The sequence below is a fragment of the Carcharhinus amblyrhynchos genome, chromosome 10, assembly GCF_965287045.1.
Source record: "Carcharhinus amblyrhynchos chromosome 10, sCarAmb.v2.hapA, whole genome shotgun sequence".
Lineage (NCBI taxonomy): Eukaryota > Metazoa > Chordata > Chondrichthyes > Carcharhiniformes > Carcharhinidae > Carcharhinus > Carcharhinus amblyrhynchos.
Genome location: NC_137333.1, coordinates 104,908,350 through 104,925,125, shown reverse-complemented (window position 1 = coordinate 104,925,125; position 16,776 = coordinate 104,908,350). Strand labels below are relative to the sequence as shown.

At 46.8% G+C, this 16,776-nt stretch overlaps 1 protein-coding gene across 1 annotated transcript in view; it reads left to right on the top strand.

Moving 5' to 3' along the window:
• The window catches only part of LOC145349238 (autophagy-related protein 16-1-like), an 84,958-nt gene that overhangs the window by 45,202 nt on the left and 22,980 nt on the right, over positions 1–16,776 (top strand). The window contains exons 9-11 of the mRNA XM_080197711.1: positions 4,029–4,122; positions 9,324–9,429; positions 15,362–15,432. Coding sequence (XP_080053837.1) covers positions 4,029–4,122; positions 9,324–9,429; positions 15,362–15,432 — 271 coding nt within the window. The remainder of the gene's footprint in view (positions 1–4,028; positions 4,123–9,323; positions 9,430–15,361; positions 15,433–16,776) is intronic.

Sequence of the window (16,776 nt, the reverse complement as noted above, 5' to 3'; positions counted from 1 at the left end):
CTGATACCTCTACAAAGAATTTGCAATGGTTGAGCGAGAACTTCCCGTTGGAAATCTATTCCGAGCGTACTTCAGTTTCACAACTGCCCCCTCTCTCCGTGTCCACACAGCCAGTCACGTGGGCAGATTCGATAGCAGAGTTACATAGACAAACGCAACTGTCAGTTCTCGCTTAGATACGCCTTGCAGCAGGGGTTCCTGGATTGGGATCGGGAATGCGGCCTTGGACAAGTTGAGGATGCAATGTCCATGCTTGTCCGCCCGGCATTGGTCTCTGTGACACATTTTGGTGGCAGGAATGAGGAGATGGAATTTCAATTAAAATGGTCAAATTTTCAAAGGGCTTGCAGGAAGAGAGAGAGACCGGGGGGTGAATGTTGGAAGGACAAGTCGCAGAGCCAGTTAAATACACACGGGGCATTTGGCTTTATAAATAGAGATGGGGGGGTATGGGTGGGTGATTCTCCAGCCCCAATAACCCCGGGGACAAATCGCCCTGGGCCGGTGAATTTGGTGAGAGTCCTGAAATGGGATTTGTGCCGCGTGTTAAACGGTTTCCGATGCTGCCCGTTCGTTCCACCTGGCGTGATTGGGATTTCGCCCAGAAATGATAGAACCCCAACAGTGCAGAGGAGGCCACTCGGCCCATCGAGTCTTCACCGACCACAGTCCCACCCAGATCATATCCCCATAACCCCACATATTTACCCCTCTAACCCTAACCATCCTGGGACACTAAGGGGCAATTTAGCACGGCCAGTGCACCTAACCTGCACATCTTTGGTCTGTGGGAGGAAACCGGAGCACCCGGAGGAAGCCCACGGGGAGAATGTGCAGACTCCACGCAGGCAGTGACCCGAGCTGGGAATCGAACCCTGGTGCCGTGGGGCACAGTGCTAACTACTGTGCCACGGTGCTGCTCACATGGTGAGAACCTGTTCCAGTCTCATCCGTTCCAATTCTAATCTCATTCTTGAGATTAAAGTTGAATGCAGAGGCCTCCCGGTACGCCACCCCACGCACCGCCTCCCCCCCACCCCCCCGAACACACACACACACACACACACACACACACACAGACACAGACACACAGTGGGAGGGGGAAGTACCCCAGTGCCAATCACCGAAGGTCCTTAGAAGTGGGGACCTGGCACACAATGCACCCCCCAATGGGAACAAGTTGATGAACACCACTCTGAGTTGGAGGGGGACAGGTTGGGGGTCCCCTTGGGATGGGGGATGAACAGAGTTTTCTCTCCGTCGCCTTTAAAAGCTTTGAAGTGCTTTGTGCACCTTCCATTTCATAGAACGTAGAAAAACTACAGCACAAACAGGCCCTTCGGCCCACAAGTTGCGCTGATCATATCCCTACCTACCAGGCCTATCTATAACCCTCAATCCCATTAAATCCCATATACTCATCCAGAAGTCTTTTAAAAGACCCCAGCGAGTTCGCCTCTACCACCACCGACGGCAGCCGATTCCACTCACTCACCACCCTCTGAGTGAAAAACTTACCCCTGACATCTCCTCTGTACCTGCTCCCCAGCACCTTAAATCTGTGTCCTCTCGTAGCGACCATTTCAGCCCTGGAAAATAGCCTCTGAGAATCCACCCTATCTATACCTCTCAACATCTTATAAACCTCTATCAGGTCGCCTCTCAACCTTCGTCTCTCCAGGGAGAAAGGACCAAGTTCATGTCCCAATGATTTTTACAACTCCCTCGAGGTAGAGTGCCTGGCTGTTTCAGTGGGGGATTATCATTCTTTATGTAACTCCTCCAAAGCCCTGCTATTCAACCTGAACTCATTTATTAAGAGGATTTTTTTCTAACTCTTATACCATCATGCCATTATTGGAGGCGACTCGAGCAGCTGGCATAACTCAAAATATTGACACCCAAGAGTTCCTCAGTGAGGACCTTCTCACAGGTGTCTGGGGGACTAGTTAGGGTAAATACATGGGGTTATGGGGATATTATGGTTTGGATTGTGGTCGGTGCAGACTCAATGGGCTGAGTGGCCTCCTCCTGCACTGTAAGATTCTATGATTTACTGAAATATTTTCATAAGAACATAAGAAATAGGAGCAGGAGTAGGCCATCTAGCCCTTCGAGCCTGCCCTGCCATTCAATAAGATCATGGCTGATCTGAAGTGGCTCAGTTCCACATTCCCGCCCTCTCCCCATAACCCTTAATTCCCCTGTCTATCAGAAACCTATCTACCCGTGACTTAAATATATTTAGCGTGGTAGCCTCCACCACTTCAACGGGCAGAGAATTCCAGAGATTCACCACCCTTTGAGTGAAGAAGTTCCTCCTCAACTCCGTTCTAAACTGCCCTCCCTTTATTCTGAGGCTGTGCCCTCTAGTTCTGCTATCCTTCCGAAGTGGGAAGAATCTTTTCCAGGCTGTGGGAAGACAGTTGGAAAGTGGGAGTAATGGGGCAGCTGCTTCAAAGAGTAGGCATAACCATGATGGGCTGAATGGCCCTTTTCTGGTATTGTGTGATCCCCATGACAATGTTAGCTTAACTAAGCCTGCCAGACTCAACACAGAGCATGGATGGCGCCGTGCGATGTGGGTGGTGTGAATTCTACAGGCATTAGGTTGACAGAGGGAATTGTCATCCCTCTTGGAGACAAGTACCTGGTCAGGATTAACAACAGCATGAGGGTTGCAGTTATGTAGTGACTCCAATGTGGTACAATGTTCTGAGGCTTTTCATGGGAAACTTTGTCCCACTGGAGCGGCCTGGTGGCACAGTGGTTAGCACTGCTGCCTCACAGCGCCAGGGACCTGGGTTTGATTCCCGGCTTTGTCTGTGTGGAGTTTGCACATTCTCCCTGTGTCTGTGTGGGTTTCCTCCCACAGTTTGGAAGATGTGCAGAGTAGGTGGATTGGCCGTGCTAAATTCTCCCTCAGTGTACCCGAACAGACGACTAGGGGATTTTCACAGTAACTTCATTGCAGTGTTAATGTAAGCCTACTTGTGGCACTAATAATAAATAAATGCAATTTCTGTAAGGTGTAGAGAGGAATTCTCGGTGGAATGTGGCTGATTGTATAAACATTCCAGCCGTGCACATTTTGTTTTATCTTTCAACTAGCTGTGTTTATATTCAAACTATTTTCAGTAGGAAAAACATTGTGTGTCAGTCTCCACATTACCAGTTGGCAAAGTAAATTTATTTGTCTCTTTGGATGGAATTGTTATTTTTCTGAATAGGATAAACTTTCCATCCAATATATTTAACTTATTTATTCACTGCTGAATGTTGCCATTCCTTCCTACCTCCAGTTAGTCTGTGTGTCTCCACATCATGTCTGTCTCACCTTGCAATTGTGACAGGCACACTTAACTGTGTGTGTGTGTGTGTGTGTGTGTGTGTTGTGTGTGTGTTGTGTGTGTGTATGCATGCATGCATGGACATCTGTGCCTGTTGTTTACATGTGCATGTGTTTGCGTGTGTGTTTGTGTGTGTGTTTGGCATTTGTGGGCAGCACAGTGGTTAGCACTGCTGCCTCACGGCGCCAGGGACCCGGGTTCGATTCCTGGCTTGGGTGACTGTGTGTGCAGTTTGCGTGTTCTTCCCGTGGCGGTGTGGGTTTCCTCCGGGTGCTTCGGTTTCCTCCCACAGTCCAAAGATGTGCGGGTTAGGTTGATTGGCCATGCTAAGAAATTGCCCCTTAGTGTCCTGAGATGCGTAGGTTAGAGGGATTAACGGGTAAATATGTAGGGATATGAGGGTAGAGCCTGGGTGGGATTGTGGTCGGTGCAGAATCAATGGGCCGAATGGCCTGTTTCTGCACTGTAGGGTTTCTATTCTATTCACCTGTGTTTGCTGTGTGCCTGTGTACGGTACGTGTGTGATTGTGTGTCTGTGTTTACATGTGTGCATATATGTTTGCATGTGTATGCCTGTGTGTGCATCTATGTGACTGTGCATACGTGTGTGTGTCATCTGTGTGCGTACCTGTGTACATGTGTGTGCTTATGCGTTCCTTTCTTCTGAACTCTTGACAGGAAACGGTCGAACACGTGTTTCAGTGAGATTGACTGCAGCCCAACCAATTTCTGTTCGGTCGCGAGAGTCCCAGCCAGAGTGCGGCACGGTTTGGTAAGTGACGGCGAACTGTTAACTGTGCTGGCAGCCTGGGGAACGGTGTGGGGCGGACGATCTCTCCACGTGTGATCCGTGCGCCATCAGCCAGCTCCTATCTGTCAGCCCTGTGACAGCGGGCCGACTCACGCCCTCTCTCTTCCCTCCGAAGCTTGCGGGTTCAGTGCCCCCTCCAGAAAGTTCAGTGCGAGGTCCAGGCTGACATTCCCGGTGCCGTTCTGAGGGGAAAGTATAATGATAACAAGAACAGGTTTGCACATTGCTGTTTGTGGGATCTTGCTGTGTGAAAATTGCCTTTGCAACACTTCCGAAACATTTCATTGGCTGGAAAGTCATCTGGGATGTTTCCAGGCTCCATAGGGAAGCAAGATACTTTTTCCAACAGTGTGGTTCCAGTCATCTCATTGCCAAAGGCTGGTCCTGATATACTTACTCCCAATCATTACGCAGCATCCAGGGAGAGTCCAGGTTTATTCCCGAGCCTGGCTTGGTTATAATTTGACCTCCAACCCCTGCTCAGGAAGAGGAAACCTTCCTCTCTTGATCGATGTTGAGTCATGTCCGTGTGTGCACAGTAAACGCTCCACAGTGCCAGGGACCTGGGTTCGATTCCCGGCTTGGGTCACTGTCTGTGTGGAGTCTGCATGTTCTCCCCATGTCTGCGTGGGTTTCCTCCAGGTCCTCCAGTTTCCTCCCACAGTCCGAAAGACGTGCTGGTTAGGTGCAGTGGCCTGAACAGGCGCCGGAGTGTGGCGACTAGGGGAATTTCACAGTAACTTCATTGCAGTGTTAATGTAAACCTTAGTTGGGACACTAATAAATAAACTTTAACTTTAAATGGCGGGTTTTAAAAATTAATTCATGGGATGTGTAAAGTTTAAAAAAAATTTATTAATCACAAATAAGGCTTACATTAACACTGCAATGAAGTTACTGTGAAATTCCTCTAGTCGCCACACTCCAGTGCCTGTTTGGGTCAATGCACCCAACCAGCACGTCTTTCGGACTGTGGGAGGAAACCGGAGCATCCGGAGGAAACCCATGCAGACACGGGGAGAACGTGCAGACTCCACACAGACAGTGACCCAGGCCGGGAATCGAACCCGGGTCCCTTGCACTGTGAGAGAGCAGTGCTAACCACTGTGCCGCCCACAGATATGGGTGTCACTATTGAGCCAGCCTTTATTGCCCATCCCTAATTGCCCTTTGACAGAGGGCATTTAAAAGCCGACCACATTGTTGTGACTCTGGAGTCAGGTGGAGGCCAGACCGGCTCGAGGACAACAGATTCCCTTCCCCAGAGGACATCAATGAACCAGAAGGGGCTTACAGGGTGGCAGGGTGGTTAACACTGCTGCCTCACAGCGCCAGGGACCTGGGATCAATTCCAGCCTTGGGTCCCTCCCTATGTGAGTTTGCATGTTCTCCCCATGTCTGCGTGGGTTTCCTCCGGGTGCTCCGGTTTCCTCCCACAGGCGGAAAGACGTGCTAGTTACGCTCATTGGCCATGCTAAATTCTCCTTCCATGTACCCGAACAGGCGCCAGAGTGTGGCGAACTAGGGGATTTTCACAGTAACTGCATTGCAGTGTTAATGTAAGCCTACTTGTGACATTAATAAATAAACTTTAACAATGACTTTTAATTCTTTGATTTAGAACCATTGAAACCCTACAGTGCAAAAGGAGGCCATTTGGCCCATTGAGTCTGCACTGACCACAATCCCACCCCAGGCCCTATCCCTACAGCCCCACACATTTACCCCACTGATCCCTCTAACCTGTACACCCCAGGGCAGTAAGGGCCAATCACCCTAATCCGCACATCTTTGGACAGTGGGAGGAAACTGGAGCACCCAGAGGAAACCCCACGCAGACACAGGGAGAATGTGCCAACTCCGCATAGACAGTGACCCGAGCTGGGAATGGAACCCAGGTCCCTGGCGCTGTGAAGCAGCAGTGCTAACCACTGTGCCACCATTTGATTTATTATTGTCACATGTATTAGTATCCAGTGAAAAGTATTGTTTCTTGTGTGCTATACAGACAAAGCATACCGTTCACAGGGAAAGAAACAAGTGAGTGCAGAATGTAGTGTTACAGTCACAGCTAGGGTGTAGAGAAAGATCAACTTAATGTGAGGTAGGTCCATTCAAAAGTCTGACAGCAGCAGGGAAGAAGCTGTTCTTGAGATGGTTGGTATGTGACCTCAGACTTTTGTATCTTTTTCCCAACGGAAGAAGGTGGAAGAGAGAATGTCCGGGGTGTGTGGGGTCCTTAATTATTCTGGCTGCTTTGCCGAGGCAGCGGGAAGTGTAGACAGAGTCAATGGATGGGAGGCTGAATTCCAGATTTTCACTGATTTCAAAGTCCACCATCTGCCCTGGCGGGGGGGGTTTGAACTCCATTCCCCGGACCTTGCCCTGAGTGTCTGGGTTACCAGTCCAATAAAAGACCACTACCCCACCGCCTCCCCGTGTGAAACCCCCATGGTCGATCAGCCTGCCTAGGCTCTCACAGGGAGAATGGACGCAGCAGTGTGTTACAGCTGACTCCAGCCAGCAGTAACCCTGATGCACTGTGCAGAGAAGGAGGGGGGGACCATTTGGCCCGTTGTGACTATGCCAGCTCTTTGAAAGAGCTATCCAATTATCGCACACCCTTCCTCTCACCCCTTAGACCTACATTTCAGACATTTCAAATTGTGTAATCAACTCTGGAATATAAAGTTAGCCTCAGTAATGATGACCATGGAATTATTATCGATTGTCGGAAAAACGGCTGACAATGGAATTTGAATTCAATAAAAGATATCTGGAATTAAGAACCTGCTGATGACCATGAAACCATTGTTGGAAAATCCCATCTGGTTCACTAATGTCTTTTAGGGAAGGAAATCTGCCGTCCTTACCTGGTCTGGCCTACATGGGAGGCCATTCATACATGGTGCTGAAACTTTTCATTTTGCACTTATCAGGATAAATGCAAAAATACTAAATTTCAAACAATGACAAAATTTATGGAGAAGAAGTGATGTTGGATGGTGAGGATGACAATTCTAATCAGCCCAGATGTTGCAATGGAGAAAGAACCACAACACTATAGGCCCCTAAAACTCCCACTATTTCAAGAAAGGTGCAAGGCTTGGACAGATTTCTTTTGTTTGCAGAGGACAGATCCCTGACTGTGCATTGCTTCTAGCCACGTTACAGTTTGAATGGTTATTTTAAATTGGCTGTTTGCGCAGCTGCTAACACACTCGGGATTGTTCAGCAAGTGCTGCCCAATGGTGAAATCATATCTACCAGCAGACATTTTGTTTTGAGTTTTGTGAGCTCGGCTGTACGAACCTACCAAAGCACCAGGTTTGATTCAGTTAGCCAATCATCAGAACAGATGGTTAACCAATCATTTTTTTATTCATTTGTGGGTATGGGCGTATTGGCTGGGCCGGTATTTATTGCCCATCCCTAGTTGCCTGACAGCAGTTGAGATTAAACCACATTGCTGTGAGTCTGGAGTCACATGTAGGCCAGACCAGGTAAGGATGGCAGATTTCCTTCATTGAATCCCTACAGTACAGAAAAAGGCCATTCGGCCCATCGTGTCTGCACCGACTACAATCCCACCCAGGCCCTACCCCCATATCCCTACATATTTACCCACTAATCCCTCTAACCTACGCATCTTAGGACACTAAGGGGCAATTTTAGCACGGCCAATCAACCTAACCCGCACATCTTTGGACTGTGGGAGGAAACCCGAGCACCCGGAGGAAACCCACGCAGACACGAGGAGAATGTGCAAACTCCACACAGACAGTGACCTGTGCCGGGAATCGAACCCAGGTCCCTGGAGCTATGAAGCAGCAGTGCTGACCACTGTGCTACAATGAACCAAATGGTTTTTTTTCCAACAATCGAAAAGGGTTTCGTGGTCATCAGTAGATTCTTAATTCCAGTTATAGTTATAGAATCATAGAGGTTTACAGCATGGAAACAGGCCCTTCGGCCCAACTTGTACACGCCGCCTCTTTTTTTTAAAACCCCTAAGCTAATCCCAATTGCCCACATTTGGTCCATATCCCTCCATACCCATTGTAACCATGTAACTGTCTCAATGCTTTTTAAAAGACGAAATTGTACCCACCTCTACTACTATCTCTGGCAGTTTGTTCCAGACACTCATCATCCTCAGTGTGAAAAAATTACCCTTCTGGACCCTTTTGTATCTCTCCCCTCTCACCTTAAACCAATGCCTTTAGTTTTAGACTCCCCTACCTTTGGGAAAAGATACTGACTATCTAGCTGATCTGTGCCCCTCATTATTTTATAGACCTTTATAAGATTACCCCTCAGCCTTCTACACTCCAGAGAAAAAAGTCCCAGTCTATCCAGCCTCTCCTTATAACTCAATATCAAATTGCTGGTAGCATCCTAGTAAATCTAGAAATTGATTTCAAATTCCACCATCTGCAGTGGTGGGATTCGAACCCGGGTTCCCAGAACATTAGCCGAGTTTCTAGATTAATAGCCTAGCAATAATACCACTCGGCCATCACCTCCCCAATCATGATGAGCCCCCTTTTAACCTGTCATGCAATTTGCTGTGACCATTTGAAGTTTGGTATTTTTGTGTTTGTCCTGACGAGTGCACCTTTGAAAACATGTATCTCTTTTACAGGAATGTTCTAGGGCGGCACGGTAGCACAGTGGTTAGCACTGCTGCTTCGTAGCTCCAGGGACCTGGGTTCAATTCCCGGCTCGGGTCACTGTCTGTGTGGAGTTTGCACATTCTCCTCGTGTCTGCATGGGTTTCCTCCGGGTGCTCCAGTTTCCTCCCACAGTCTGAAGATGTGCAGGTTAGGTTGATTGGCTGCGTTAAGAAATTGCCCCTTAGTGTCCAGGGATGCGTAGGTTAGAGGGATTAGTGGGTATAATATGTAGGGATATGGGGGTAGAGCCTGGGTGGGATTGTGTTTGGTGCAGACTCGAAGGGCCTCTTTTTGCACTGTAGGGTTCTAGTTCTGAGCCTTTTACTTTCTGTTACCTCTCTCTGATCTTCTTCCCAAATTATATCATCTGCGCGTTAATCTAACAGTGCCTGTCACTGGTCCCGCAGTCTGCCTGTATCCTCCTGAAGTCTGTTCCCACCAAATTCAAGACAAAACAGTCATTTCTGAATCCTTGTTTTTCACCAGGAAGTCCATGATGGTGAGGTTAACGCCGTCAAGTTTTCTCCGAACTCCAAAGTGCTGGCCACAGGAGGCAGTGATCGGAGAGTCAGGCTCTGGGACGTTGTCGGAGGTGAGAACAAGGGGAACTCCCCTCCCCCGAATAACAAACAGAATGTGGAATAAACCAGACAGTCACTAAAGTAACACCAGTGACAAGCAAAATAAAGAGAAAGTGTCGGAACCCGAGTACATCGAAAGAACTGGGAGTAGGAGAGGCTCAAACGTGTGGAAGTTTGTTTGTATATGATTGTGTGTATGTGTTTGTGAGTGATGTGTGTATGAGTACATGTATGTATGATTGTGTGTGCTGAGAGGGTGCGCATGATTGTGTGTGTGTGTGTGTGAGTGTGATTGCTTGTTTGTGTATGTGTATGACTGTGTGTGCATGTGTGTATGATCATGTGTGTTTGAGTGTATGATTTTGTATGTGTGTGTGGGTAGGTTGCGAGCGAGTGTGTGTGTGCATTTTTTGTATGATTTTGCATGTGTGCGTGTGAGAGCGCGTATGTTACTTTTACTTGTGTAGCAGTCTTTCGTACGGCACCTTGTCAAACGTCTTTCGGAAATCTAAATACACCACATCCGCCGGTTCCCGTTGTCCACTGCACTCGTAATGTCCTCAAAGAATTCCATAAATTAGTTAAACGTGACCCTGCCTTTCGTAAACACATGCTGCGTCTTCCCAGTGGGACAGTTTCGATCCAGATGTATCGCCAGTTCTTCCTTGGTGATCGCTAGGGTGTAGAGAAAGATCAGCTTAATATAAGTCCATTCAAAAGTCTGGTGGGAAGAAGCTGTTCTTGAGTCAATTGGTACGTGACCTCAGACTTTTGTATCTTTTTCCCGATGGAAGAAGGTGGAAAAGAGAATGTCCGGGGTGCGTGGGGTCCTTAATTATTCTGGCTGCTTTTCCAAGGCAGCGGGAAGTGTAGGCAGAGTCAATGGATGGCAGGCTGGTGATGGACTGGGCTATTACATGTGTTTGTGTTTGTGAGTGATGTGTACATGAGTACATTTGTGTGTGAGAGAGTGTGCGTTTGATTGCGTGTGTGTGTGAATCATAGAACCCTACAGTGCAGAAAGAGGCCCTTCTGCCCATCGAATCTGCACCGAACACAATCCTTTTGTGTGCTTGAGAGTGTGCCTATGGTTGTGTGTGTGTGTGTGTGTGTGTGTGTGTGTGATCACGTGTGTGTATGATTATGTGTGTTTGCGCGTGTATGTGTATGATTTTGTACGTTTGTGGTAATGTGTGTATGATTGCGAGTGTATGTATGATGTTCACAACCCTTGGTAGTTCCGTGCGGTCTTGGACAGAGCAGGAGCCACACCTGTGATAGATCCGGAAAGGATGCTTCCTATGGTGTGTCCGTAACAATTGGTGAGAGTCGTAGCGGGCATGCCAAATTTCCTTAGCCTCTTGGGAAAATAGAGGTGTTGGTGGGGCTTTTACAGGATGCAATGTGGCGTATGTCTGCCTCCCAGTCTCCCAGCAGTCCCTCTTTACATGTGCTCTAGGTGCTTAATTAAACAATGCCCTTTAGCTGTGCATCTTAACAATATAATTAACATCTCATTACCATACCATCAATCAGGGAGTACGGTGTCTATGCTATGAAACCCAGCAAGAATTTTATACATTACAATGAGATCACCTCTCAGTGTTGTAAACTGTTTGGAATGTGACCCATTTACCCCTACGAGGGGGCAGCACTGCCGTCCCTGGAATAAATCAACAAACCTTTGTTGGACCCTCTCTGAGACAGGAACACAACAGTAGTGAGTTCTCAACCAGATTAGGAATTACTTTCTCCAGCGAGCCCACAGCAGTGGAGACTTCTCCCTTTTTATTTAATGAACAATCTACTTAAGGAGTCAATTAACGGATGGAGTTCAGAGCTCAAACCCCCCCCCCCCTCCGCGGGACATGGCTTTTATTGTGCTGTCAGGGTCACGGATATGGGATGCAATCTTTGTGGAATTATTTCTTTCATTACTTTGGGGAACCAGGGACGGACTGCACAGAATTTATCTCCTTGGCAGCTTTGTGTCTGCCTGAACTATTCCTCTTGTGGGGACAGTAGGTGGCAATTCTCTGATAGAAGAGCTTTTCCAAGGTCCGGGTGGGACATGCAGTCTGGGCACGAAGATATTTGTGTTGTTTGCAAACTGTTTACAGCACAGATACAGGCCAATGTGTTTTAATAGACATCTAGGTGCTTAGCTTTCGGCTAAATGGGTGTTACAATAACCGTCAGCTCTTGACGTTCAATAGTATCACCATCACGGAATCCCCCAGCATCAACATCCTAGGGTTTACCATTGACCAGGAAATGAACTGGACTGCACCAGGTGGCACGGTAGCATAGTGGTTAGCACTGCTGCCTCACAGCGCCAGGGACCCAGGTTCAATTCCAGCCTTGAGTCACTGTCTGTGTGGAGTTTGCACCTTCTCTCCGTGTCAGCATGGGTTTCCTCCGGGTGCTCCGGTTTCCTCCCACAGTCCGAAAGACGTGCAGGTTAAGTGCACTGGCCGTGCTAAATTCTCCCTCAGTGTACCCGAACAAGTGCCAGAGTGTGGCGACTAGGGAATTTTCACAGTAACTTCATTGCAATGTTAATGTAAGCCTACTTGTGACGCTAGCAAATAAACTTTAAAATGCAAATGAACTTGCGAAATATCTCTTAAAGAAGTCATTAAAAGTAAACCCTTCTTCCTGTGATTAATGGCTGCACTTCTCCAAATAATTGATAAGAGAAGTACTATCGAAGCTTTTCATCTTGCACTCATCAGGACAGATGCAAGAGTGGCAAATTTCAAAGGAAATAACAATGTTGACTACATGAGAAACAAAGTGCTGATTTGTTGGCAAGTGGGCTCCAGGAATAATTACCCCATGATTTTAAATTCAAAAAGGCAAGATGACTGTGATTGTTTAAAACATAGCATATAAATGCACCAGGGAACTGTGTCCTCCAGGCCTTTGATCGTTCGAATAGGCGCAATGCCAGGACAAGTTTCCTTTGTCTTTGAGGAACACAAAGGTTCATGCTGTTTGACACAACTGAACTTATCCTTGACTAAGCAAGGAGATAAAGACAACATAAAGACAAGAACTAAGACACACCATATTGCAAAGGCCAGTGATAGGCTGGAAGATTGGGAAACTTTTAAAGATCGGCAAAGGGTCACTAAAAAAATAAAAAGAGTAGAGGTAAATTGTGGAAAAAAAAACTAGCACCACATATTAAAAAATGGATGGTAAAAGCTTCTATAGAAATGTAAAAGGGAAAAGAGTAGCTAAAGTGAACGTTGGTTTCTTAGAGGATGAGACCAAGAGTTAATAATGGGGAACACAGAAAATGGTGGAGGTGTTATAATAATATTTTGCCTCAGTTTTTACAATGGAGGACATGAGAACCATCCAATAGTAACAGGTAATCCAGAGGTAAAAGAAAGGGGGGAACTTAGAACTATTATCATTAGTAGTTTTCAGAAAAAAAAGCTTACATTAATACTGCAATGAAGTTACTGTGAAAGTTCCCTGGGGAATCCCGTAAGGAATAGGGAAATAGTAATCATTGGGATTGGAGGCAGACAGGGCCTCAAGGCCTGCTGGCCTACATCCTAGGGTGTTAAAGGAAGTGGCAGCAGAGATAGTGGATCCATTGGATACAATATTCCAAAATTCCTAGGAAAGGTCCCAGTGGATTGGAAAAAATGCCAATATTGCGCCGCTGTTTAAAAAGGGGGGAAGGCAGAAAGTAGGAAACTACAGACCAGTGAGGTTAACCTCTCTTGTTGGGAAATTGTTACTAAGGAAGTAGTAACGGGATATTTGGGAAGTCAAAACGCAATCCATCAGAGTCAGTATGGTTTTATGAAGGGTAAATCATGTTTGACTAATTTGCTGGAGTTCTTCGAAGATATAACCAGCCAAGTGGATAATGGGGATCCTGTAGATGTAGTTTAAAAGCAAATTACTGCGGATGCTGGAATCTGAAACCAAAAGAGAAAATGCTGGAAAATCTCAGCAGGTCTGGCAGCATTTGTAAGGAGAGAAAAAAGCTGACGTTTCGAGTCCAGACTGGCTGGATTTTAGGAAGGTGTTTGATAAGATGCTGCACAGGTTATTACACACGATAAGATCACAGGGGGTTTGGGATAATTTATTAGCTTGGGTAGAGGATTGGCTAACTGACAGAAGACAGAGAGTAGGGATAAATGGGTCATTTCCTGGTTGGCAAGATGTAACTGGTGGGGCGTCACCGGGTTCGGTCCTCGGGCCCCAACTATTTACAATCCATATTAATGATCGGGATACAGGGATAGAATGTACCATAGCAGAATTTGTAGATGACACAAAAATAGATGGGATAGTAACCTGCAATGAGGAAATAAGAAATTTACAGACGGATACAGATAGGTTCGGTGAGTGGGCCAGAATATGGTAGATGGAGTTTAACATGGATAAGTGTGAGGTTATCCATTGTGGTCAGAAAAATAGAAAGGCAACTTATTATCCAAATGAGGAGGAACTTCAGAGTGCTTCAGTGCAGAGGGATCTGGGTGTCCTTGTGCATGAGTTACGGAAAATTGGTATGCAGGTAATAAGGAAAGCAAATGGAATGCTGGCATTTATAGCTAAAGGAATAGAGTATAAAAATAAGAAAATGTTGCTGGTACTATACACGGCATTAGTGAGGCTACACCTGGAGTATTGTGCACAGTTTTGATCCCCTTATTTGAGGAAGGGTGTAATGACATGAGAGGCAGTTCGAAGGAAGTTCACGAGATTGATTCCAGAATGAGGGCTTTGTCGTTTGAAGAAAGATTGAACAGTTTACTCTGTAAGGTTTAGAAGAACGAGAGGAGACCTAATGGAGATATAGAAGATGCTAAAGGGGGCTGATGGGGTGGATGGACAGAAGGTGCTTCCCCTTGGAGATCAATTTGGAACAAGAGGTAATAGTTTTAGGAGAAGGGGTTAAAACAGAGATGGTGGTCTGGAGTGCTCTGATTGGTACACAATGAGAGACTTCTTACTGGCTCACAATGGCTCAGGGAATGAAAGGGAGGGGGTGCGGACACAACACTGGAGGTTGTTACAGAGAAGGGGGTTTTCTGCCCTTATTGCCCTCCTCACCCTCCTGTTCCTCTCTCTCTGTACCAGCTGCTGGGACTGTGTAACTGTGTTTCTAGTCCTGTTCAAGGGAATACCACTGCAAGGTTCCCTGGATCCAGTACGTGGGGCGGGGGGAGGCAGGATTCTCGAATTTTGTCCGTTCCCGCCAGACTGCCAGCGGGATTGGAGAATTTGGCACCCAGCCAAACTCCATTCACTGCGGCGGGACTGGAGAACACCGGCTGCGGACGAGGTCTGAGGTTTCTGGTGTTGGTGTCTCATGTCGGTTAGAGATACAAAATATATACTGTCTTTTGGTGAAGACTTGGGATGGCACAGCGGTTAGCACTGCTGCCTCACAGCACCAAGCACCCAGGTTTGAATCCCGGCTTGGGTCACTATCTGTGCAGAGACTGCAAGTTCTCCCCGTATCTGCGTGGGTTTTGTCCGGGTGCTCTGGTTTCCTCCCACAGTCCAAGGATGTGCAAATTAGGTTGATTGGCCATGCTAAATTGCCCCTTAGCAATAGGGGGACTAGCAGGATGAATAGATGGAATTGGGAGGATAGGGCCTAGATGGGGTTGTAGTCAGTGCAGGCTTGATGGGCCAAATGGCCTCCTCCTGCACTGTAGGGATTCTTGATTCCGTGTTCCATTCCCAGAATAACCGAACCCTCTCCACCTCTCTCCCTGCGTTAATATCCCCGGACTTGGCCCAGATCTGTTTGCTGGTCGCTCAGCTGGGAGTGTGACTCTGTTAAAGGTGCTATATAAATGCAAGTTGTTTTTTTTTTTGGTGTCAGAATGGATGTTTGCTCTGCTGATTTGATGATAAGTGGATTCCTGCTGACCCTGTGCGTCCACTTCCCTCCATCAGGAATGTTGCAGAAACAGAAAATCCTGGAGGGGAGCAACGATGGAGTGACCAGCGTTGAGTTTGACCCCTCGGTGAGTGAAAAGGATGTGGGAGCACTGGCAGGGCAGACAGTATGCCCAAATATGGATTGTGGCTTCTTGGCCCCACCCCCTAACCTCCCCAAACTAACACCCAATGCTCTGTTGGAGAGTCAGGGGAGGTTCGATGGGCTGTGTTGGGTCCATTCATTTGCTTGAACAAACGAGGGGAAGACACTTGGTACGAGTTTTAAAAATGGTTTTCTTTGTTGAACAGAACTTAAAAGATTAACATAACAGAAGCAGAAAAAGTGAGCCTTAAGAAACATAAGAAATAGGAGCAGGAGTCGGCCATCTAGCCCTTCGAGCCTGCCCCGCCATTCAATAAGATCATGGCTGATCTGAAGTGGATCAGTTCCACTTTCCCGCCCTCTCCCCATAACCCTTAATTCCCCTGTCTATTAGTCACCTGCAGATAGGTTTCTGATAGACAAGGGAATTAAGGGTTATGGGGAGAAAGCGGGAAAGTGGAACTGATCCACTTCAGATCAGCCATGATCTTATTGAATGGCGGGGCAGGCTCGAAGGGCTAGATGGCCGACTCCTGCTCCTATTTCTTATGTTCTTAAATCTATCTACCCGTGACTTAAACATATTCAATGTGGTAGCCTCCACCACTTCAATGGGCAGAGAATTCCAGAGATTCACCACCCTCTGGGAGAAGAAGTTCCTCCTCAACTCTGTTCTAAACTGACCTTGAGACTGGTTTCTCAGCCTGTACTGAAATTTAACACGCTGAATTGGATCTCAGGGGGAAAAAAAACTGCAAACACACACACTAAAATCCAAACTATATTTTAACCCTTATCTGGTTATTGGAAATATTTTTCGCAATTTGTCTCCATCTTAGAAAAACAATCCTTGCAGCTCTGTTATGAAAAATTGGTTTGCCTGTATTGTGTACCCTTCAGGAATGCAGTCAATTTCTAGCTAACCTTTAGCCTTCTGATTCTACATGTGGTCAAGTTAGCAGAGTTAGTTACATAGGCAGAAATACATTAAGCTGAAGTATTTCCATAGACTGAAGCAAACCAGGCAAAGCACATACAGGATCCCACAGCTGAATGGCCTCCTTCTGCACTGTAGGGATTCTATGATTCTGTGGTGTATGTAATATTCACTCTATACATTGAGTTTGAGGCTTATGGCTGTCTTGAGTCAAGGACACCAGCCTCACTCTCCTTCCCACTGCAGTTCAGATACTCTGGTGTGTTTGTCTCTGACAATAATTTCACTCAAATTATCCCAAAGCATATTTCTTATTGTTCCAATTAAAAGTCTGTTTATTAGTCACTAGTAGGCTTACATTAACACTGCAATGAAGGAACTGAAAATCCC